Source organism: Ursus americanus, chromosome 16 (genome assembly GCF_024610735.1).
Source record: "Ursus americanus isolate L20-20 chromosome 16, mUrsAme1.1.p, whole genome shotgun sequence".
Lineage (NCBI taxonomy): Eukaryota > Metazoa > Chordata > Mammalia > Carnivora > Ursidae > Ursus > Ursus americanus.
The window spans coordinates 29,519,189-29,545,389 of NC_142142.1; the positions used below are offsets into that span (position 1 = coordinate 29,519,189).

Genomic DNA, 26,201 nt, shown 5'->3' on the forward strand with positions numbered 1-26,201 from the left:
CCTCTTTATTTCTACTACCTCAGAGTAATCCAGGATTTTGATATATGTCTCTTAGATTATTATAATTTGATCTTTATCATATTTAGTTTTGTATACCTCCTTAACAATGTCATTTACCTATCAGAGGCTTCCAATGATTTTCCTTTACATGACCATTCAAGTTTAAAATCCTTACTCCTACCCCCCCACCTTATATTTTATTATAAAATTTTCCAAATACACTATTGAGTTGGAGTTTTTTTATATATTTTAGATTTTAACCCCATATCGGATTTGCAAATATTTTGTCCCATTCAGGTAGGTTGCCTTTTCATTTTGTTGCTGGTTTCCTTTGCTGTGCAGAACCTTTTTAATTTGGTATAGTTCCACGTGTTTATTTTTGCTTTTATTGCCTTTGCTTTTGGTGTCACATCCAAAAAACCATTGCCAAGACTGATGCCAAGGAGCTTACCGTGTTTTCATCTAGGAGTTTTATGGTTTCAGGTGTTAGGTTCAAATCCTTAATCTATTTTGAGTTGATTTTTGTGTATGGTATAAGATAGGGGTCTTTTGCACATGGCTGTCCAGTTTTCCCAGTACTATTTTTTGAGGAGACTATCCTTTCTCCATTGTATATTCTTGGCAACTTAGTTGTAATTAATTGACCATATATATGTGGGTTTATTTTTGAGCTGTGTATGCCACTTATCTTCGTGTCTGTTTTTATGCCAGTACCATACTGTTTTGATTACTATGGCTTTGTAATGTATTTTGAAATCAAGATGTGTGATCCCTCTAGCTTTGTTCTTTTTCAAAATCTCTTCGGCTACTTGAGATCTTTTGCGGTTCCATGTAAATTTTAGGATTTTTTTTGTTCTATTTCTGTGAAAAGTGTCATTGGGATTTTGACAGAGATTGCATTGAACATTTATGTTTTTAATGCCACAGTTTACCTCTTTTTTATATTGTGTATTCATGAAGAAATTATACTGGCTACAGTTATTTTTAATATTCTTTTTCTTTAACCTTTATAATATAGTAAAGTGTTTAGCATACCATCCCATTACAGGATCAGTTTTCTGAATCTGACAATATATTAACCTTCACCAGTGAGATGTATATTTTCAAATGTTTTTATGTTTCTGTTAGTATTTTTTTCATTTCAGTTTGAAGAACTCCTTTCAGCATTTTTTGCAAGGCAGACCTAGTGGTGACAAACTCCCTCAGCATTTGTTTTTCTGGGAAAGTCTTTATTGCTTCTTCAATCCTGTCCTTCAAGCCTATCCTTCTGAAGGATACCATTGCTGGATAAAAGATTCATGGCTAGCAGTTTTTTTCCTTTCAGTACTTTGAGTATATCATTGTTGGGTTTGGTACTTGGGATGTCGAGGGTTTCTGTAGCTCTGAGGAGGGCATCTTGGGGTGAGGTTTTCCCGGTGACTCATGGGTGGGCTTCCTACTGGAGTACAGAACAGAGAACTGCATGCATCCCTTTCATGCCCTCTGAAATTCTTATCTGTCTCTTTCCTGAACTCCTCCTTTCTTCCTGTTGTGGAGCTCTTGTTTTAATACTTTGGGTGCTGTGGAAGAGCGATGGGTTTCTTTAGCTGGGCACTGACTAACTGATCTCCCTTTCCCCCATGGGAGGGGTCCCCAACCTGCTTTTTCTCAGAGCTTTGGAACCTTGTGGGGAGGGGTGATGTTGGCAAAGCTCATCTTACCCACTCTCATGTGTCCAGACTTCTTTTTTTCTTCCTTCCAGTGGAGTGCTGGAACTTCTCCTCTAGAAACCTGGACTTCTGTATAGGCTTTCTCATCCATGGGGATCTGCCCAAGTTGGTGTTTTCTAGGTGTTATAGCCAAGAAGGTTTGGAGTCCATTCACAGGCTCCTGCTGTTTCCATAGCCCGTACCAGGTTCTGTCTGCCTGTTACCTGTTGCACAAGTGGGTGAGGCTCCTCCTGGGCCCCTTGATTCCAGAGCTCCCGTGGAGGCACTTTTGTTCATGGGTAGGTGCCAAATTTTAGATGTGAAGGGGCAACAAAAATGAGGGCCATCTTAGGGTGCCATGATGTTGACATCACTCTTCTTGCTGCTTTCCTCAGAATAGTAAGATGCTTGCTATTTTGTAGCTAAATTTTCAGGGGTGAGAGAGATTTATGACATGCAGTCTCAGATATTAATCCCTGTCTATTTTAGAGCAGAGGAAAAAAGCACCATGTGATTAGGCCACTGTGGAAAGAGACAGTAAAAACTTACCTTGATGCTACTAAGTGGATGATAAATATTTTTTACATTTTTAAGTGTTTTTACATTTTAATAGCACCTTGCAAAGCCCTGTATGATGCAACTGTCTCATTTCATATTCACAAACCTGTAAGATAGATCTTGATAATATGAACGATGAAACTAAGATTCAGAGAGGTTAGTATGGGTGGCAGTAAATGGATTTTATTTTGGGGGGGCAGGAAGGTAGTTAAGATGTAAAACTTAAGTCTTTGCTATACATCACAAATTTCTTATACATAAGTTTTTATTTTGATTTCCCTTTTCAGCTTAATTATTGCCTCAGGTAATTGTTTTTCTTTTTTAAAAGCAGGACATGTGGGTTATATTTTTGGTAACTTAGCATATCTGACAGTAACTTCCTTTTGCCATCAAACATGTCAGAGAGGTCACACCATTTTCTTTCAAAGATCTGGTAACATTTTGTTACTGTTTTCTACAATGTAGTTTTACAGGTAAATTGAAGCTGGCTTGATCTTGCTTTTGTATGCAACTTCCCCTAGACCTTTCTCTTTTGGCCTATATTCTCATAGGTTGTCTTTTAATTCTTACATTTCAAAAAAAAACTTGCTATGATTCACCTAGATATATCTCTGTTCATTGATTTTTTGGGGGGAGGAGGGGCAGAGGAAGAGGGAGAGAGAGAATCTTAAACAGGCTCCACACTTAGCCCGATGTGCGGCTCGATCTCACAATCCTGAGATCATAACCTGAGCTGAAATCAGTTGAGTCAGATAACAGACTGAGCCCCCTAGGTGCTCCTCTGTTCATTGATCTTCTTTTTTTTTTAAGATTGATTGATTGATTTATCAGAGAGAAAGAGAGAAACTGTGAGTGTGAGCACGAACAGGGGGAGATGCAGGCAGAGAGAGAAGCAGGCTCCCCAGTGTGGAAGGACCCTGATGTGGGGCTCGATCCCAGGAACCTGGGATCATGACCTGAGCTGAGGGCAGATGCTTAATTGACTGAGCCACCCAGGCATCCCTGTTCATTGATTTTTAGGTGGAACATGGCAAACTATTTTGATCAACAAACTTAGAAAATCTTTATTCATTTCAAAAGCATGTTCTTCAGTTGTATCTTGGATTATTGCTCCTATTCTGTTTTGATTTTTTTCTTTCAGGAAATAGAATTCTTTTATTGGTTCTTTTTTTTAATTTAATTTTTATTTTTTTTATTTTTCTTAATTTTTAAAAATAATCTTTATTTTGTTATATTAGTCACCATACAGTACATCCCCAGTTTTTGATGTAATGTTCCATGATTCATTATTTGCATATAACACCCAGTGCACCATGCAATATGTGTCCTCCTTAATACCCATCACCGGCCTTTCCCAATCCCCCACCACCCTCCCCTCTGAAGCCCTCAGTTTTATTGGTTCTTTATTATCTTCCTTCATGGCTTTTATCTCTGTTTTTTCCTACAAATTCTTAGAGCAGTTTTCATGTTTGCCCTCAACATAAATGCTGTTTTCTGAATAACCAATTCAGTTCTTTATTATTTCCAACACAGATTTTGTCACTACATTTTAAAATTTTGCAATCATTCTTTATCTTACTCATTTTTCTTAGTCTCACTGTCTCTTTCCTTATGACTTTCTGTTTTTGCTTCTTAGGGAATATGGTTGATTTCCTTTTGGGTATACCAAATAGCTTATAAATGTTTCTACTAATGCCTATAGAGAATTCTATTCAGAAGACTGCTTTTTTGTTGAGCCTCAGGCTGATACCTCCTTTTCCTTTTCCAATAATTTTTTTTTTGTAGGCCCTGTTTTTTTTCTTCTATATAAGGATAGATTTGTTCATAGTCAGTGTTTGCCAACAAAGGATCTGGATTGCCCTTGGCCCTGCTCCATTCACTCTTTTGAGTTCCTTTTTCTATCTTCAGCTCTAAAGTGAGTTGTTTATGTATATCCTCTAGTCTATGCCTATTGTTAAAAGTCTGCCATCTGGGGCAGCTTTTCTGGGCAAATATGGGATCTTGACTGGCTTCTCTTCATTGTCTTGCTCTCCAACATTCTGGTCAGAGCAAGTATAAGAGAGCCCATGGCTCTCAACATGCACGACTTGCATGAGTCTCCCTGTCTCTTTTCTCACTTAATAAAGATTTACTTAGGAAGTTATGCCTCCTGAACCACCATGTGTTTGTGCCAGAACTGCCTTCCTATCTATTCATGTATATAACACACATTTTCTGGGCTTTGCAGTTTTTTCTGAGCGTAGAAATATAGAAAGACAGTAAGTCCTAGGGAACAACACTGTAGCAGCTACAAGGGTGTATACCCGTGCAGTGTAGGAACTCCTGCGGCTTTGTAAGGGGCATAATCTTTGTATTTCCAAGTCAGGTGGTAGATGACAGGCAAAGGATAAAGCATTTTATTTTATTTATTTTTAAAAGATTTTATTTATTTGAGAGAGAGAGTGTGTGTGCACGAGCAGGGAGAGGGGCAGAGAGAGACGGAGACTCCCGCTGAGCAGGGATTCCCAATGTGGGACTCAGTCCCAGAACCGCGGGATCATGACTTGAGCCGAAGGCAGACGCCTAACTGACTGAGCCACCCAGGCGCCCCAGGATAAAGCATTTTAGATGATCTTTCACATGTGTAACATGTTTGATTTTTGTTCTTTGTGTATTGTGTTAGTTGTTATTTGTATCTTTCAATCTAATTCTGTTGTTTTCGTAATTAGTAGAAATTCTTAACCAGATTCTAGTCATCAGTTGTTAGTCTGAATTTTTATTATTGTGATCAATAGAAAACACTTATTAAGTATATATTATATGTCAACACTGGTATAAGTGCTTTAAATATATTAACTCATTTGACACTTTTATGGGGCAGTATGATTTATTATCATTGTATAGAGGCATAAAGAAGTTGAGCACTCTACCCAAGAGCACTTAGCATGTGGCACAGTCAGGATTTGAACCCAGGGAAAGTCTATATATTTGCGTGTTTCAAGTTTATATTCTGTTTTCTGCATCTGCATAGGCTCATTCTTTCTCCCTCTCTCCCTCCCTCCTCCTGCTCTCTTTCTTTCTTCTATGACTTCATAAAAGGCTGTATCATGAACTGGCAACTGGATGCCATTCAAAAATATAACCTTTTATGAGTTTTAGAATGGGAAATATAAAAAATTATGTGTGTATGTTTTAGTTCTTTAGGTATTGCATTAAGGTTACTTTATGAAACAAATAAACTTTCAAAAGTATGATATAATTTGTTTAGATTGCAAGTTTATTAAACAGAATTAATTTGGTGTCTGTAGTTTTCAGTTTATTGGCCTTAGGTGAACATTGGGCTGTGGCAATAATGTCTAACTGTTTTGTCTAATCCTCCCTAAGCACCTAACTTAAAGTAAGGAATGACTTAATTATCAAGAAGAATTAGATTCATTAGATTAGTACTGCTCAAAATGGGTACCACTAGAAATATGACTGTTGAACACTTGAAATGTGGCTGGTCTAGATTGAGATGTGCTGTAAGTAGAAAATACACTCTAGATTTCAAAGGCATAGTATGAATAAAAGAATATAAAATACTCATTAATACTTTAAAAATACTAATTATATGTTGAAATGACAATATTTTTTATTTATTGGATTAAGTAAAATCTATTAGAATGAATTTTGCCTGTTCCTTTTTACTGTTTTAATGTGACTACTAGAAAATTAAAAATTACATATATGGCTTGTGTTCTATTTCTGTTCGGTATTGTGAAGTATGTAAGATATGATACCTCTTCTCTCAGAGTCTGGTAGCAAGAAAACAGATAAGCAGAGTGGTGTGGTCAGTGCTAGATAGGAGCTCATGCAGAAGAGACCTCTAACCGAATTTGAGGGCCTGCAGAAGTTGACCTTTAAAGCAGCAATAGTTTTTTTCTTCCTTTTTACCTTCCTTTGAAGACTCTAAGTCTACTTTTTGGACTGAAGGAAATAAGAGTCAGAAGCTACTTAAAAAAGTAAGCATCTTTTTTTTAGTGGTATTGGTTCTCAGTCTAATGAAAGGCATCAAGGTTGAAGGAGAAGGCCTGAGTCTGCACAGAGACCACTGCTCCAACCTCCCCCAGAATTGGCTTAGACAACCAATTTGATGCTGCTGTCCTTTGCTAAGTATGGAATACAGGTCAATTTGCGATCTATTGAGTTCAGGGTGTCTGGGGGACATCTGGTTGGGGAGAAACATTAGCAGTTGGATGAATGGAACCTAGAGTCCAAGAAAACTCTCGGCTGGCAGGATAGATTAAAGTTAGGTGAAGTCATAGATAAGGTATGAGATATCAGGAAGCAAATAACGTGAGATACGGACAAACCTCTGTGGAACAGGGAAGGTTGAAGAAAGGGAATTAAAGGTCATTGAAAAAGAATAGTCAGAGAAGGAAGAGTTTAACAGGACAGTATGCTTTCAAGAAGCAGGCAAGTATAGGTAGTGTCAAATGTCATTAAGAGAGAAAAATAAAGACTGAGAAATATTCGTTATCTTTAATAATGAGGAGGTGATTGGGAAGAAAGTGGGTTCCCTGGAAGGATTGGGTTGGGTGGCAAAGCCAGATTGCAGAATGTTGAGGAAATAATGGGAGCTAAAAAATTGGAGACGATGAAGATTATTGTTTGGTAGTGAAAGAGGCAGAGGTGGGGAGGCTCATGGTACCCAAGGGGATGTATTTATATTTAGCATATGACAGCGTGTGTGTGTGTGTGTGTGTTCGTGTGCACGTTGTAAATCCATTATACAGCCATGTTTCTGTATCTGTATATTCTTGGAATACAGTGTAGCATCCACAGTGTAACGTCCTTTGTAAGGTAACTATTCAGTAACAGTTGTTGATCATGATTTTAATCTATTTAATATCTCTTTTTCAACAAGATACTTTATCACCATCATTTCCAAATTCTCTAAACATTAAATCTACATAAGGGCTTGATTTTATCTGGGTTTAAATGCACTAGGGCCCCTGAACATGGCTTAATGGAAAGAACATGGACTTTAAACTATAATTTATACCTACTAAACTATACCGTACAGTCCACTAAACTATAGTTTATACGTAGATTCTGACTTGTTAGCTGTGTGATCTCGAACAAGTTAATTGTCACTCCTGACCTGTTTTTCTTCATTTAGGAACTGAGGATAATAACACCTACCCTTTACAGGGCTGTCGTGGGATTCACTGAGAAAACATGTCAAGTGTTTTGTACAGTACCCTACTTAAAGTAGGCACTCAGTAAATGCTGGGTAGAAAAACAAGCAACTTCACAAGTTGGACATGCCAACACCACAATTTCTATAATTTGATTTAAAGTAGTATTTGTGATATAATGTTATAACTTTAAATAAGAGCAAGCATGCTCAATTGAAATTGGAGTGAAAAAGTAGCCTTTGAATAAAACATGTTTCTTTTCTTGCTCCCTCCTCCCCTTTCCAATCCAGGTCCTGAGGGAATCTAACAAATTAGCAGAAATGGAAGAACCACCCTTGCTTCCAGGAGAAAATATTAAAGACATGGGTCTGTAATGGTATTTTTTGTTGAATTTCCTTCTCCTTTCTGAGTGCACAGACTATTCAGTACTCTCAGTGTATAGAGAACAGGTTCACTGTCCAAGACACCTCCTGTCTGGCAGCACTCATTACTGCCACCCTTCCCAACATTTGGTGGGTCCTGTATGCCTAGATCCACTACACCTGCTGGTTATGTTTGTAGTTGGACTATAGGGAAACATGCAAATTGAATTATATTCTGCTTCTTCTCTGGTTTGCTTTACATTCATTGAAAGTAGGGGGCTTTTTTTTTTTTTAAACTTGCTGAATTTTCAAAAGAATATTTCATTAATTTGAATGACTGCAGTAAGATATTGGTTTGCCTAGATAAAACATTGGATTGTCACTTTGTATGAGTAATTTTTCTTATAACACATTCTTTCTTTCTGTTTATTTTTTCTACTCTGAATAAACTTGCGTCAGTTTTTGAATAAAGATATTTCATCTCCATTGCAAAGCAAGGTGTTTGCATCTAGGTGCTTTTCTTTTGCAGCCCAAAGAACTAAGCATTAACTTATTGTATGGACTAGAAACAAGCATTTAAGATTTTTTTTTGTCCTCATGCTTTTACTTTATTAAATCTATGTGGTAATCTACAAAATACCATAGATTTTAAGAAATAAAGTAGTGTATTAGGAGAATAAATGGTTTCTTCGCCAAAGAAACACCACCTTTCATTTTATTGTTGATTTACAACATGTGGTAGAAGAGGAGCCAGGGAGGGAAATTGAGGAGTGACGAGAGTGTGACATAGTAAGAACTAAAGAGAGCCAGACTGTACACTTAAACCTTTGTCCAGGTAGGTGCTTCACTTCTGCATGTCTGTATCTTGGATTTGGTGCTTCCTGTGCATTGAGGGCCATCTCACCATCTCTGCCCATCTAATGGATACCTGCCATTGGGGCACAACTTATATGCCTCTATTCCTTGAACCTTTTCTGATCCCACAGCCGAATGGACTTCCCCTTCATTGTATTACTTAGCATATGTTTTTCTGCCTCTCTTTCTGTACAGATTGCATGCTCTCGTTTATTACATTTGTTTGTATGTATTTTATATCCTTACAAATATGTATTTTCAAGGTTCATTTTAGTCTACCTCACAGAAAATATTATGGCTTCTTCCCCTGTGAACTCAGTGAAAATTTGAGAGGGTTAGTAAATCTAAGCTCTTTTGGTACCACTAGGCGGTATCAGTATTGCAAAATTTAGAGGAATACCTAGTATATTAAATATTCTGATTCAAAATAACCTATCTAGACTTGATTTTATGCAAAATTACTTTGAACATAAAGCGTAAGGCTAGAATAACCTAGATTATATTAATTCCTCTAAAAAAGACATTTAATTTTTAGTTGGTCTAATGTAAATCTGCAGTTTAGTTTTTTTAAAAGTTGGAGTAGTGTTAGGAACATCAACAACATACTGATTTAAGGAAGTAACAGTCTCAGAGTATTGTGGCCTGGGCATCTCAGAAGTAGAGATAGCCCCAGACTACAGTATTTCAACCTTTACACTTTAGAAGTCAGATGGTGCTATGTTAGTGGCTTAGCTTTGCATGACGTGATGGAAAGTGATTTGAATTTGTAATCAGAGGAACTGCTTTTAAGTCTTAATCTTTGCAGTTCCTGGTTCTGAAATATTAGGCTATTCGTTATACTTCTCTGAGCCCTGGTATTCTCATCTAAAATTTATAGGTTTTATTATAGGTCTTATATACAAGGCTTGTTATGAAGGTTAAAGGAAGTACTCAGGTGAAAAATACTTTATAAACTTTGAAGTGCAAGGCCATCAGTGTTGGTTGTTACTACTGTCATTTACTCTGGTATGGCTCCCGGTCATAATCTCTTGTCTACTTGGTGCAAACCCTGCTAAGCATTAATTCTCCCTTCAGTGTGATTTAGCTGCCACCAGACTGAGAAGGAAGGATAAAGGGGGCAGAACAAATGATCAATGATAATAGTAACATAGATATAAACCCTTATGTATGTATAGTACTTCCAATTTTGGAATTACTTTCATGAGTATTATCTCATGATTTTAGAATAAAAGGCAAGATGTAACAAAAACATGGGACTAAGGGGAACATATCTTGTGGCAGCATATAGAATAATGAGGTTGATTTTTCTTGTGTAAGTAAGAAAACTGGCTCTGGAAAGAATCCAGAAATGTTTTAGTAGCATTGAATAAAGCTTTTCTACTTGAGGTAAAAATTTATAAGGGCAAGAAAGTATATGCAAGGGAAGTTTGTGTATCTTTCTATAATGATAGGTTTATTTAATTTTAAAAGTGTCCCTCTAAATGAAACATGCATTGAAAACAATGATTTAAAAAATGTAGCTCATACTTGAACATTCCTAAGGGAACTATTTTGAAGGTTAGAAATGTGTGTTATAAGATCAGTCTCATTTCAGATTCCATACAAAGTGTTCAGTCCTTCAAAGTGGTGAGTAAAAAGCAAAGTCAGGAAGTTGCAATACCTTATTAAATGTATTTTATGTCCCTACATTTTCCCAGAAGTCCTTTGGAAAGTTCTTAGCAGTTTGTTGCTCCTAGTTGTGCCTTACTTTCTGGAATGATGAAGATATTTCTTTATTTGCTCATTTGCTGCTATAATGACATACCAGGGATTTATGACTATTTTAAGATATAAAAAAGTTAGTAGTGGGTATTATGAACTCTACCATATTAAATACTATTTTGAGCTAGTGGTAGCTGAGTTATACTGCTTAATTAATGAATGTTTTAAAAAGCATTATACTGTGCAGATTCATCATTTATCATTTAATAGAACAATGCTTGTGATTATTTCTCTATAAATTTTGACATCAGTTGCTTGGTCAGGAATATAATATCCTCTTATTTAATTATTACCTTTCTAAGAAATTATATTTCATATACATTGCATTTCTCCTACAGTATTTTCCCATTAGGAAATCAGTCAGGAGTTGCTGGTATTATGTATTTCAAATATATTTTTAGAGGAATGTTGACAAATTAGACTGACCAGAAGACAACCAGCAGATTGGTGAGGTGATCTAGAAACTAGATGACTGGTGACTGTGGCTTGCAACATTTGCAGTTGTTAACCACCATTACTACTACCCTTCCACCCACTACCCCAACTTCCACATGTATTTTATCCAGCAGGGATAGCGGCTAGCCTTGTCTCCTGTCTGAAGGTAGGGGTTATCTCTACCTCTTCAGTCCTTCCCAGATTTCTGCATGGTTAGAAGCCTGGATTTGGCTTCTGAGTTCTGTTGGAACACTGATTCTGTGATTTTTTTTTTTTTTAAGCATAGATTAGAACAGCAATCAGAATTTTAGTAAATTTCACTTGTGAAAAGATGAGAGTGCAGTTTTTAATAATGGACTCTTTGCCTTTGCAGCCAAAGATGTGACTTATATATGTCCATTCACTGGTGCTGTACGAGGAACTCTGACTGTCACGAATTACAGGTTATATTTTAAAAGCATGGAACGGGTAAGACTTGTTTGATTAGATTTTTATATGTACATCTGTATGTTCTTTGCAGTTTTGTTCATTTCTGATCATTTTTAATTAAGGCATTTCTAATTAAGATAATTGTACAGTATCAATTGCTTAGTTTTAATTGTTTTTTTCTTTCCTTCCTTTAGGATCCCCCATTTGTTTTAGATGCCTCTCTTGGTGTGATAAGTAGAGTAGAAAAAATTGGTGGTGCTTCTAGTCGAGGTGAAAATTCTTATGGACTAGAAACTGTGTGTAAGGTAAATGGTTTATTTATGCAATTTTATTTGGTTTGAAAAGCTTTCAATTAAATAGAGCCTGGGTGTAGAAACTGGTTTCCAAACTGTCAAGTACATTTCATACTGGAATATCATCCTAGAAGACAACAACAACATTTAAGAGTAATAAAAGGTGATCTATCATGAATTAGGCTTAAATTCTTTTGGACCCAGTACACGGTACTTTGACATTGATTATTTCATAATGTTGAGCCTCGAAAAATCTGAAGTAGACAAGATAGACATTATTACCTTTAATTTACAAATTAGAAACATAGGCTGAGTGGTTAAGGCATAGGACTTTGTAGTGGAAGAACTGGCTCAGGTACATTCATCATAACCTGTCTTTCCTATTTCTACTTCTCATAATTTTTCTGCTTCCTGAAACAATGGTGTGGAAAACTTGACATTATAAATCTTCCCTATTTTCTTACCTAACTCCTGTTCTTTTTTTTTTTTTCCTCATGATCAGCTCTGTTTTATTTTCCTCCCCATATTTATCTTTGCCATGAATATTCTCTAACTCAGAGAATTTAACTGTTGCACCTTTTAAGAAAATTTTAATTCCAGTGTAGCTAATATACAGTGTTATATTAGTTTCAGGTGGACAATATAGTGATTCAACAGTTCCATATGCTACTCAGTGCTCATCAAGATAAGTGTACTCTTAATCCCCTTCACCTATTTCACCCTCCCTGCCACCCATCTCCCCTCTGGTAACCATCGATTCTCTATAGTTAAGAGCCTGTTTCTTGGCTTGTCTCTTTTTTTTTTTTTTCTTTGTTCATTTGTTTTGTTTCTTAAATTCCACATATGAGTGAAATCATATGGTATTTGTCTTTCTCTGGCTAGATTATTTCGCTTAGCATTATACTAACTCCATCCATGTCATTGCAAATGGCAAGATTTCATTCTTATGCCTGAGTAATACACCATTCTCTCTCTGTTTGTACATCATCTTCTTTATCCATTCATCTACTGATGGACGCTTGGGCTGCTTCCCTAGTTTAGCTATTGCAAATAATGCTGCAGTAAACATAGGGTTGCATGTATCTGTCTGAATTAGTGTTTTTGTGTTCTTTGGGTAAATACCCAGTAATGTGTTTACTGGATTGTAGGGTATTCTGTTATTAATTTTTTGAGGAACTTCCACACTGTTTTCCATAGTGGTTGCACCATTTTGCATTCCCACCAACAGTGCATGAGGGTTTCTTTTTCTCTACATCCTCACCAACACTTGTTGTTTCTTGAGTTTTTGATTTTAGCCATTCTGACAGGTGTAGGAGCTATCCCATTGTTTTGATTTGATGATGTTTAACTTGTATTCCTTAAGTGCATTGGTACTTGAATGAAACTTAGATTTTTACACTTTCATTATTCTGTTCAGTCATAGATATTTCATACCTGGTGCCACTTCAATAGGTCTCTCTTCTCATTATGGCCTAATTAACACCTGTGCACATTTCAGTTTTAGATCACCTTATTTTTTTTTTCCTGCTGTTCTGCCAGTGCCAAAAGTAAAAGCAGCAGCACGTGCATAACTTTCAAGTTACTTTCTTATGCTAATCTTAGAAGTCCTGTAAATCTAGTAATAAAGGTAATGACTAAGTAATTATTTTTATGCGTTTTCCTTCGTAGTCAGAAGGGCTCTAAGAGTATAAGAGCTGTCAACCATGTGTCGAGCACATTGTCTCCTGATCACTTTTCTGTAATCTAATAGTAAATAGAGCATAGAATATGAGAGGACATGAAAGAGGAAGATTTTGAAGTCTTGATGCTTTTAAATATAATTTTTTCCATGGAACAAGATCATTACTGACAAACCCAAACATTCGTAGGGGTACTTTTAGAGAACTTTGTGATTAACAGTGATTATGAATATCTCTACTAGTTGTAAAGATATTTACTGAGGAAAAAACAAGGTATCAGCTCAGGTTTCCGCACATGTTTGTTTTAAAATAAGGTAAAGCTAACGTCCTAGTTTTGGGTCAGCTTTGTAATAAAATGTCTTATTTGTTCATGTACTGCAGGTGCATTAGAGTGCAGTGTTCCTGTATTCAGTTTTACAGAATGGGGTATAATAAAGCTATTTTGAATTCTGCTTAGATTAAAACACAGATAAGATGGGTAGTCTTGAAATTATTCTTAATCCCCAAGTTTTTCTTGGTGCAGTTAAGATGTCAGTAAACCAGAGCATAAATATCTATATTGAGCCTGAGCATAGAAAATTGCTTGAGGACAAATAACAAAAGGGAGCCTGGGGCTTTAGAGCTGATCGTAGAGCCAGGATGATATCAACCAAACATTTGAGAGTTTATCTGCCGGGAGATGTTTGAAGAACTTGGACAAAGAGAGGAGGAAGAGATTTAAGCAGAGTTTGATTCTATCAGTCTAGTAGCAGGAAACTTAATGAAGATCCAATGAAAAGAAGGGATCATAAGTAGGAAAGTTATCACCAGGCATAATGGGAACAAAGACACTTACGAAATACAGCAAGAGCTAATCAGGTTTTTTAATAGGGAAATTCATGACAAGAAATGGGCTTTCCCAGGGAAGTGACAAACAATGAGCTGTGTATCAGTCATGATAGTGAGCCTCAGATACAGTATCTCTGATCAGGTGATGTCTCCTTTACTGGCTTATCTTGAGTAAATAAGCAGAAATAAAATTTCTGTCCTCTGAATTTTGCCTTGTATTAGAGCGCCTTGTGGGTTTTTTTTATCTTTCAATAAGGCATTGTGATTTCCCTGCCTCCAGGAGCTGTTTTCTTATTTTTGTATCCCACATTCACAGATCTTAATATTTTACAAGATAGTTGCAAGTTACCTTATGTGTTCATTAAATAAAAGATGAACAAGGATCGATGACTTGGATCCTAAATCTCTTATAGGATATTCGGAATTTACGGTTTGCTCATAAACCTGAGGGGCGAACGAGAAGATCCATTTTTGAGAATCTAATGAAATATGCATTTCCTGTCTCTAATAACCTGGTAAGATGTTTTTATCTTTGAAAAATGTGTATTGTAATTTTTGATGTAGTGTAAAGAAACTTATTTAGGCTACCTAGAATCTGCATTTGTGATCCTACTTACCATTAACCCACATGCATAATTTAGGTTTCATCTAATCTCTTGGAGCAGTTTCTCTTAGGTATGAAATGAGAAGCTGGACCAGCTGATTTCTGAGGTCCATTCCTGCTCGCTGACATTCTGTAATTATATGCTCTTTCTGCAGAGGGCGTTCCCACGATGAAAAGCTATCTGTGGTCTTCATTAGGATTTGAAATCTCCTTTTTACTTTTTTCTAAAGATTGTATTTATTTGAAATCTCCTTTTAAACTAGGAGCTGAGAGTTAAGTCTAGCAATTTTAGGAGGAAAGAGTGGGCAAATACTTAGCTGAGTTCCTGCTATCTGCTAGTAATGGTGCTCCCTCATTAATGTTATATAATCTAACTTCCACATTAGTCCTGTGGTGGTAAATAGTATTTATCCCTATTAGAGTTGTAACCAGGGGCAGGTAAGCAATTAACTCAAGGGCACAACTAGTAGAGAGTAAAATTTGTAATCAGTACTGGGTTTTTGACTCTTGTTTAAATGTTTTTCATCATAGTTGTTTCTGTCATTCTGTCTACATAAATGATAAATTAGATTTTCTTTTTTGGCATTGATCGCATGCCAAAAAATAATATGTTTATTCAGTATGTTTTAGAAAATGTAGCATTAACTTCAGCTGCTTAACTGCTGACATCTGTGATATTGAACTACTTAATTATATCAGAAGATGTCTTTCGTTCTGTAAACCCTTTGATTATTTAGAAGAAACCTAAACAGCTTATATCTGAAGGAAATATGGTGATTATGTTAGCATCTGATGCATTTTGGTGGTGGGCCTTTTTGCTTTTCTATGTATTTGAAAAATATGAAAAAACGATACGTTTTCAAAATTGTAAAACAAGAGCCAAAACAACAATATAGAAAAAGGACACCACTACAAAATATCCTTGCCGATAAGTAAATGAAAACTTTGGGTATGATAAGGATTCATTTCTGATTCATGACCTCCTGGAATGTCTTTTTGTAGCTATTAACTCTTTTTACTGTTTTGTAGCCTGTTTTTGCTTTTGAATACAAAGAAGTATTTCCTGAAAATGGGTGGAAGCTATATGACTCTCTTTTAGAGTATAGAAGACAGGTATGTACTTTTGTTCTTTCAGCTTTAATATTCTGCATTATATTCATTAAAACAAAAAACTTAAGGGTAGAAGTATATAACTTTATATAGTTGTGTGGGTTTTGTTGTTGTTTAATGAAGGCTAATCCTGATTTCTTGTCTACCTTTCAGTTTCTTTAAACTGTTTTGAGACTATGTTAGTGATCTTTTATGAATCTTTACTTATCTAAGAGCTAACAAGTAAATCAGCTTATTAAAAAATGCTTAATAATGATAAAAATTAAATGGTAAATATATTTACATTTTACTATTCTTATATGCCATTCAACATTATTCACTCACCTTTTTCTCTCTTGGATATCCTATAATATAATTCTGAAAATATTTCATAGTTTATATAAAAATTTCATTCTGCTTATAACTTAGCTCCCCATGAAATTTTGGAAGTTTTAGGTCTTCATAGAGGACACACTTATACATAAAATATTAACAAATCAAATCTGATAGTATACAATAGAGATAATACATCATGACTAAGGTGGGTTGGTTTACTATGAGAAAACTTATCAGTGTGATTTACCACAGTAAGAGATGAAAGCAGAATTCAGCCTGGAAATCTGTGTGACAGTCTGTCATCCCCCCTATTCTCTCTCAGTACACCACTTGCCAGAGCCCTTTACTGAATATTTAAACTCTGCCTAAAATAGTCTTTAACTTTCTGCATGTTCACTCTGCTTTCTTGAGAATTTAAGTTCAGACACATTGGTTGTTTCTTTGCTAATCATTAGATTTGAGATCCAGGTTATTCTAGAATTCAGATACGAAAATGAGCTGTGATTTTTGAATTTAGATTTCAAACACTGCGTTTGAATTACAGAGCTTCTAATTTACTTAAGTTTGTTTCACAAAGCAAGGAAAAGTAAAATCCACCACTGGAGAACTAAAGATACGAAATGGTTTGAAGTATCGTTTGTTGCTCAATAGCATGTGGCCAGTAAAATTGAAAATTGCTTATTCAGTTATGAAGCCATCAGCTTGGCAAAGTATGAAGCAGAATGCGCAATAAGTGGATCAACTAAAAATTAAGAGTCTACAAGTAACTTTGCAAGATTTTTGCTAATTCAAAAAGCCAATGTCAGATTTAGGTGGGAAAGTAATCAGAAAGTCCAACAAATGTCCTGAGAATTGTCAAAATGTGAAATATTATCTAGGAATCTGGGCAAGAACTGCCATCAACATAGAACTTTGGAAAGCAGGTGAGATAACTGTGTCCACAGAAAAGAAATAAGTTATTATGGAAAAGAGAATATAAATCAAAGAGTAAATAAACAACTATACCCCTACAGAAGGAGAATTACGAGATTAGGAAATGTGGCTGTCAGACTAGAGCACTGAACTCTACATGAAATGATACAGATGCTTTGTGATCTTTGACTTACTAGATGAAGTTTTGACTTTTTTTCCTGCAGAGCTAGACACTGTCTCTGAGGCAACTAAGCTCAGGGGTTGATTTTGATGTATATTAAGTTTATTATAGAAGAAAATGAAGGTAATCTTTTAATATAAACCTTAAGACCAAAGATAACACATCAGAGTATTCTTTTTGTTCTTTTCAATTAAAAAAATTAAAAGTGGTAACACTTGCACTCTGTATAAAATTCAGAAGTTGAATTTGAATTGAATTTGAATTGAAAGGTAGGTCTCCCTCCTGGGACAACCTTGTCCCCCAGCCAGCCCAGTTCTTCTCTCTTTAGGAAATAATGTTGCTGGTTATCTGTGTATGCTTTCAGAGATTTTATGCCTTCTTTTTCATTTAATGTATTTTGGAGGATACATACTGTCTCAGAACATACAGATCTGCCTATTTTTTTCTTTTAAGTTGAAGTATAATTCACATACCATAAAACGTACCACTTTAATATACAGTGTACTGCCTTTTAACATATGCACAAAGTTGTGCAACTATTACCACAGTCAAATTCCAGTGAGCTTGAATCATATCTCTAGCTCTTACTTAGTTCCCAGTCTTAGGTATGTGTTCTTGAATGAGTCATTTATGTCACAGTGCCTTTATTTTTTACTTGGTCATAGGAACTGCATTATAGGAATGTTTGAAGGATTAGTAATATACAGGAAGGTATTTTATTAACCAAAGAGATCTATCCAAGTGATTATTATTGTTTTTATTACTTTGTAAAGCTCTAAACACAGAACTCCTGACTGGCGAGCTTCATCGTGTGCAGCTGCTAGAACACGAGAGGACAGCCACGTTAATTCTGTAGACCTATATATTATAGTGCTGATCATACATAATTTTTAATGGGCCAAATTGTTAATAATTTTATTTAAATTTGTTGTGTTAAGAACATGTTTCTTTTGATGCATGTGGTGATTATACAGAGGACCCTTGAAATTTTTGGATAAGATCAAGAAAAATCCAGTTGCAAAAACAGTAAAAATCAGTCTTAAGGAAATAAACATGGCCTTCTGCAGAAATATTCAATCATAAGGTAGATAGATGTGTTGCTTAACAAATTTGGAAAACCCTCAAGTCCAGTCAAGGAAAACAGACTTTATCCTCAGCATTGGAATGTAAATAGCTAAGGACAGCTATAATCCAGTTAATTGGGTTGTAATTTGACTCTGACAAATGGATACATTAACTAAAGGACAACGATTTGTAGGGAGATTATAAAAATGTATGCCAAAGATCCGTAGTTGTCCGTATGTCTTTAGCACTGTCTACAAAGAGTATATGCTGACTAGTCAACTCCACTTTCCCATTTGGAAGGCAGTTCCTTTAGTGGAGATAGGTGTATCACCTTATCTAAAAATAGGAAGACAATATGCATTAGTATAAGTTAAGTCAGTGACTCTACCGCCACCCTGCCTGTTTCCTGAAGAATGTGACGCAGTCCCACTGGTAATAGTAGTTCTCCCCAGCAGTGATTTTTTAAGGATACAAGAAGGGATTGAGCTATGAGAGTACCTCCCTGGGTTGGGATGTACATTAGGATCTCAGGTGGTGTATGCTTCTCCGGTGATCCGACCATTTTAGCTCTGACTCCATGTTTGCTAAGAAAACTTGAGAAACTAATTTTGCTTCTTATGAAGGCTTCCTTGTGGTTCATTGATTTATTCATTAATCATTCCTTCCTTCACTCATCCATCCATCCATCCATCCAATTTATGTAGCACTACATTTACTGGTGGCTAAATCCATGAAACAGGCAGACACAATCCTGACTTCCAAAAAGCATATATTTAGTGGAGGATTCAAAGAAGTAAACTGACGATTAAAATATACAGTGATGGGGCGCCTGGGTAGCGCAGTCGTTAAAGCGTCTGCCTTCGGCTCAGGGCGTGATCCCGGCGTATCGGGATCGAGCCCCACATCAGGCTCCTCCGCTGGGAGCTTGCTTCTTCCTCTCCCACTCCCCCTGCTGTGTTCCCTCTCTCGCTGGCTGTCTCTCTCTGTCAAATAAATAAATAAAATCTTAAAATAAAATAAAATAAAATATACAGTGATGAATACAGTGACTGATAAAGCAGGTACTCGAGTGAGAGAGTATGAAGCCCTTCGGGAACTGAAAATATTGGTATAGACTTGACTCAAGACTGGAGTGGTGAGAGATCAGACTGGGGAAAGCTGGAGTGTGAAGGGCTGGGCTTTGCTGAGTAGCATAAAGGAATTTCTTTCACAGTTTTATTAAGAAAGAATTGACATACATCACTGTGTAAGTTTAAGGTACACAGCATGACGGTTTGATTTACATATGTTGTGAAATGATGACCAGAATCAGTTCAGCTAACATCCATCTTCTCATATAGACAGACTAAAAAGAAAGAAAAAAGGAAACAATTTTCTCCTTTTGAGGAGAACACATAGGATTTACTTTCAGCAACTTTCCTATATATCATATAGCAGTGTTAGTTACAGTAATCATGCTGTACATTACATCCCAATAGTCATTTCTCTTATAATGGGAGTTTGTACCTTTTTGCCACCTGACCGCTTTCCTCCAGTTTTCATTCCCCCAACCACAAGTCTTTTCTATGGCAGCTGAACCAATTTACAACCCCTCAACAGGGTTTTCTTTCTTCACATCCACACCAACATTTGTCATCTCTTTATTTTTTTTATTTTTTATTTTATGATGGCCATTCTTATACATCTGAGGTGATAGCTCATAGTGGTTTTAATTTGCATTTACCTAATGACTATATTGAGAATCTTTTCATTTGCTATTGGCCTTTCATATCTTTTTTTTGAAGAAATGTTCATCAGGTCCTTCGACCATTGAATTTTTTTTTTTTTATTTGAGTATAGCTGACGTAGTGTTACATTAGTTTCATGTGTACAACATAGTGATTTGGTTTTTGCTGCTGTGTTGCATGAGTTATATATCTTGGCTATTAACCCCTTATTAGATACACAGTTTACAAATATTTTTTTCCATTCTGTAGGTTGTCTTTTCACTTTGTTGATGATTTCTTTTGCCGTACAGAAACTTTTTAGTTTGATGTGGTCCCACTTGTTTTATATTTGTTTCTTGTGCTTTTGGTATCATATCCAAAAAAATTGTTGCTAAGCTCCATGTCAAGGAGCTCTATTCCTGTATTTTCTTCTAGGGCTTTCATGGTTGTTCATATCAGTTGTAATGTCTCCTTTTTCATTTATAATTTTGTTGATTAAGACCCTTTCTCTTTTTTCCTTGGTTAGTCTAAGAGTTTGCCAACTTTATCTTTTCAGGGAACCAACACTTAGTTTGGTTAATCTTTTTTCCCCCCCTCTTTTCTGTTTTATTTATTTCTGCTCTGATCTTTATTGTTTCCTTCTGCTGATTTTGGGCTCAGTTTGTTCTTCTTTTAGTTACTTAAAATATACACTTAGGTTGTTAATGTGGGATTTTTCTTCTTCTTTTTTTTTTTTTTAAGATTTATTTATTTATTAGAGGGGGCAGGGAAGGGCAGAAGGAGAGGGAGAAAGAATCCCAAGCAGACCCCACTCTGAGCGTGGAGCCCATCGCAGGGCTCAAATTAACAACCCTGAGATCACAACCTGAGCCAAAACCAAGAGTTGGATGCCTAACCGACTGCGCCCCCCAGGCGCCCTAGATTTTTCTTGCTTCTTAATGTATGCATTTATTGCTATGAACTCCCCTTTTAGAAGGCTTATGCTACGTCCTACAACTTCTGGTATGTTGTGTTTCCACTTTTGTTTGTACAAACTTTATTTCCCCTTTCATTTGTTCCCTGACCAAATGGTTGTTGGTTGTTCAGGAGAATGTTGTTTAATTTCTTTATGTTTGTGAATTTTTCAGTTTTCCTCCTGTTAGTGATTTCTAGTTTTAGGCCATTATAGACAGAGAAGATACCTAGTATGATTTTAGTCTTCTTGAATTTGCTAAGACATGTTTTGTGACCTAACATGTGGTCTATAGTAGAAAGTGTAACATGTGCACTTCAGAAGAATGTGTATTCTGCTGCTGTTGGATAGAGTATTCTGTATGTACCTGTTAGGTCTATTTTTACCATAGTGTTGTTCAAATCCTCTGATTTCTTATTGATTTTCTGTCTGGATGATCTATCCATTGTTGACAATGGTGTATGTCAGTTATTATTACTGTATTATTACTATTACTGTATTACTGTTTATTTTTCCTTTTGCTCTGTTAGTTTTTGCTTTGTACATCTAGGAGCTCCAAAGTTGAGCACAGAAATATTTACAGTTGTTTTATCTTATATATTGTCCTTTTTCTCATTATATCATGACTTTTTCTCTCTATACTATTGTTAAAAGTATCTTTTGCCTAAGTGTGGCTACCCCTCTTTTTTTGTTTGTCGTTTGCTTGCAATGTCTTTTTCCATCTTTTCATTCCCAGTCTATGTGAGTCTTTGAGGCTAAAGTGCGTCTCTTACAGGCAGCATATTGTTGGATCTTATTTTTTTTATCCATTTAGTCATACTGCATCTTTTAATTGGAGAATTTAATTGGTTTCTGTTTAAAGTAATTGTTAATACGGTAAGGACTTACTGTTGCCACTTTGTTAATTGGTTCCTGGTTGTTTTGTAGATTAATTGCTCCTTGTTTTTTATCTTGCAGTCTCTTTCTTTCTCTTTCTTTCTTTCTTTCTTTCTTTCTTTCTTTCTTTCTTTCTTTTTCTTTCTTTCTTTCTTTCTTTCTTTCTTTCTTTCTTTCTTTCTTTCTTGTGGTTTGATGTCTTTTGGTATCAATACACTGACTTCTTTATCATGTTTTTTGTGATTACTACAGAATTTTCCCTGTGGTTACCATAAGGTTACATAAAATATCTTACACTTTTAACACGCCATTTTAAGCTGATAACAAGTTAATGTCAGTAGAACTTAACAAACTTTATATTTTTACTGCTCTTCCCCCTTATATTTTAGGTTATTACTGTTATAAATTACATGTTTTTTGTATTGTGTAACTAATAACAGATTATTGTAGTTATGGTTACTTTTACTATGTTCTTTTTTTAACTTTCCAACTAGAGTTGTAAGTGAATTACATGCCACTGTTACCATATTGCAGAATATAACTATGACTGCATATCTACCATTACCCAATGAGGTTTATACTACCTTTCTATGTTTTTATGATGCTAATTAGCATTCTTTCACTTGTACTCAGTATTTACCATTTCTTATAAGGCAGATCTGGCAATAATGAACTCCCTCAACTTTTGTTTGTGAAAAGTCTACCCTTCCCTCAATTCTGAAGGACAGTTTTACTGGCTATAGAATTCTTGGCTGAGTTATTTTCTTTGAATATTTTGAGTATGTCATCCTATTCTCTCCTGGCCTAAAACGTTTCTGTTGAGAAATCTTCCAGTATTCCTACGGGGGTGCCGTTGAATGGAAGCTCACTCTTCTCTCATTGCTTTTAAAATTGTTTGCCTTTGACTTCTGATGGTTTTTTATTTGTTTTTGTTTTTTAGATTTTTAAACTTATTTCTTTGACAGAGAGAGCACATGCGTGTACATGCAGGGGGAGTGGCAGGAAGAGGGAGAAGGAGGCAGAGGGAGAGGGAGAAGCAGGCTCCCCACTGAGCAAGGAGCCGGATGTGGGGCTTGATCCCAGGACTCTGGGATCATGACCTGAGCTGAAGGTAGAGGATTAACTGACTGAGCCACCCAGGTGCCCTGAGTTCTGAGGTTTTAATTATAATGTGTCTCAGTGTATCACTGTTCAGGTTCAACATATTTAGGGTACTTTGGGACTCATGGATCTGGATGTCCATTTCTTTTGCCAGATTCAGGACATTTTCAGTCACTATTGTCTTAAATATACTTTCTATCCCTTTTTCTTTTCTTCTGGGATTCCCATAATGTGACTACTGTTTCTTTACGTTGTGTCACATAATTCCTGTAGGCTTTCTTCCTCACTGTTTTTCATTCTTTTTTTCTTTTTGTTTTTCTGACTGGTTAATTTTTTTTTTTTAAGATTTTATTTATTTATTTGTCAGAGAGAGAGAGAGCAAGAGAGCACAAGCAGGGGGAGCTGCTGGCAGAGGGGGAAGCAGGCTCCCTGCTGAGCAAGGATCCCCATATGCGGAACTCAATCCCAGAACCCTGGGATCATGACCTCAGCTGAAGGCAGATGCTTAACTGACTGAGCCACCCAGACATCTCTGACTGGTTAATTTCTAATATCTTATCCTCCAGGTCCCTGATTCTTTTGGATGGTTGAGTCTGCTTTTGAAACTGTTGAATTCTTCAGCTCAGTTATTGTATTTTTCCACTCTAGGATTTCTGGATTTTTGTTCATTTGTTTTGTTTTTTTATGCCTGCTCTTTTCTTGTGAAACTTCTTGTTTTGCTCATCACTGTTTTCCTAATTTTGTTTGTCTGTGTGTTCTTACATCTCATTAAATTTCATTAAGAGGATAATTCTGAATTCCTTTTCTGACAGTTCATATCTTTCCATTTCTTTAGGGTCAATTATTGGAGCTTTGTTAGTTTCCTTTGGTGATACCAAATTTACCTGATTTTTCATGATTCTTAATTCTTTACATTGGTATCTGCACATTTGAGTGATTGGGCTTTTCTTCCAGAATTTATAGGTTTTCTTTGGCAGAGACCATTCTTCACTAATCAGTTCAGTTTGGGTGTCTGGGAATGTCTGCTGGTACTGTCCTTGGGCAAGCGGGACCTACTGTTATGGTCTGTTTGGGGTGAGGCAACTGTTTGAACTCTGGGGACAGAGATTGGGAAGGATTTGCTGCTGCTTCAGAGCAGTTGGATGGGGTTGCTGGCTTGGTTCCCTACCCAAGTGAGGCTGTAGCATGGGCTCTACAGTTACCTGGATTCTCCGGTCAGGTGTACTAGATTGCTGGGACTGGATACTGTATTCAGTTGTAGTTGGGGCTATTAATTAGCTTTCCTGACCTGGCAAGACAGCATGATGGGACCCAGGGCTCCTTGTTTGGGGACCCAAATCAGGCCTTACTGTTCTGCGAATTCCCTGGTCAAGCAAGGCCACTGGTTTTACTCTGCACACTGGAGAAGTCATGGGCTGTGTGCTGTGTTCAAGTGTCACTGTACATAGGGCTGTTGGATAGGCTGTGGAGCTTCTTGTGTTCTCTAGTTAGGTTCCCTGGCCAGACAGACTGAGAGCTATATTCAGCAATGAGCAGGGCAGTGAGTTGGATTCCCTTCCTGGGTGCGGCAGGAGAAACAGCTCTAAAGCCGGTAAAACTCTTTGTTGTGTTAACTCAAGCTGATCTAGATCCCAAGTTCCCTTAGCAAACAGGGCCACTAGCTTTGTTCTGCAAAATCTTGGCTATCTGCCACTTCTTGGCTTGAGTACCATTGTACTACACTGCTACCATGAGTTGTTGCCAGCCCTTTCTGGTCAGGTGGGGCTAACTGGTCAGTCTGTGTTTTAGCCTCCTTGCCTTGGTGGGAGGGGAAGGGACCTCTCTAGTTACTCTCAATTTCCCAACAAGCTCAGTGTTGGGAAGGGCCAAGAGCTACCCTCAGCCCCAGCTAAGAATTAATTCCACTGCTCGGGAATGCTGCATTCCCAGTCCTGGCGTTGCTCTGGCAGCAGTCAGCTGTGCTCTCCTGTCTCCCTGTCCACACTGCTTCCTGTTTTTGCTAGTCATTTGGTCAGATGGGGTGGGAAGACACTTTGTGGTGTGTGGGGCTATGATTTAGCTTCTGGCCTGGGGATGGGCAAACTGAATTCTAGGGCTGGCAAAACTTCTCGTTTGAGGGTCCAAATTAGAGACTTCTGCACCCTGCTGTGTTCCCTGGTCATTATGTACGTCCCTGACTCCACTATGTAGCTGAGCAAAACCATCCATATGGATTACTCCTTGGCCCCAGGAGGTATGAACTCAGTTTGTCAAGATCCATGTGCTGGTTGCTGTAAGCCCTTCCCCACTTCTCCATCACAGTCAGATTCCCAGTGGTTGAGCCCCACAGAATCCCCTGTGGTTCCTATGGTGCAGTATCAGAGTAGGGGCTCCCACAGGGTGACCCACAATGCTGGCGAGGTGCTGGCTTTCTCCTCTGGCTCAGGGGACACCTCTCTTTGTGGTGCTGGGCTGGCCTGGAAGGGAGGGACAGTGCAGTCAACATGTAGCCACTTGTCTTACCCTTCCTTCTAATGCAGTCTTTCCGAGTCTCTGAAGTGCAGGAAATGCTTCAGTCCCGTTTTCGAGAATTCTCTCAGTGCTGTCTTGTTCTTGAATGGTTGATAGTTGTTCTTGTGTGGGGGAGTGAAGTCAGGAACACCTATGTTGCCATCTTGGTGACATCACTCCTCTCCATAAAGGAGTTATGCTTCATGTGAAAAGGAATAGGTAACCACTGTTAGTTTTTAGACAGAGAAATGGCATGATAACTTGCTTCTTAGATGGTTATTGTAGAGGCAGCATGGAGAATAGATTGCAGAGGGACAGGAGAGGAGCGATAGTGGCCTGAATTAGGGAACTTGCAATGAGGATTGAAAATAGTGAACAGAGTTTTCTTTTGGTACTTTTAGAAGAAAAAAATCATAGAAATTAGTCGCTGATTGGATGTAAGGGGGTAAGGGAAGGGATGCGTTAAACATGGCATCTAAGGTTTTTGCTTGAATATCACCTCTATAAACTTGCCAGTTCACTGTCCTTTTTTGTTATAGCATGGAAGTGTATTTTTAAGCCTTTAATTCTTTCTTTTATAAATAAGGATCTTACCTGAATTGCTTAGTATACAAAAAAGTTGTGGAAAGCAAGGAGAGGGTGATGTATATCATAAGAAGTAGGTTGGAACAAGGCTAATTAAATAAGATATAAATAGAGTGTAAGGCACCGGTAAAGAAACATACCATGGCTCAGAATTCATGGAAACTCTATTGATGATATTTACCATATGATTACGGGGAGGGAATTTTCTCTCTTTTCTTAATGTTAATATCCTCTTGGGTGTTTGGCAGTCACTTGAG

At 36.9% G+C, this 26,201-nt stretch overlaps 1 protein-coding gene across 3 annotated transcripts in view; it reads left to right on the forward strand.

The window, feature by feature from the left end:
- The window catches only part of MTMR2 (myotubularin related protein 2), a 122,012-nt gene that overhangs the window by 61,081 nt on the left and 34,730 nt on the right, over positions 1-26,201 (forward strand). For 2 of the 3 annotated variants that reach the window (XM_045790812.2, XM_045790813.2), the window contains 5 exons: positions 7,696-7,771; positions 11,192-11,286; positions 11,442-11,552; positions 14,461-14,562; positions 15,681-15,764. In XM_045790812.2, coding sequence (XP_045646768.1) covers positions 7,696-7,771; positions 11,192-11,286; positions 11,442-11,552; positions 14,461-14,562; positions 15,681-15,764 — 468 coding nt within the window. The remainder of the gene's footprint in view (positions 1-7,695; positions 7,772-11,191; positions 11,287-11,441; positions 11,553-14,460; positions 14,563-15,680; positions 15,765-26,201) is intronic. The other variant, XM_087868227.1, reaches the window with a different exon arrangement.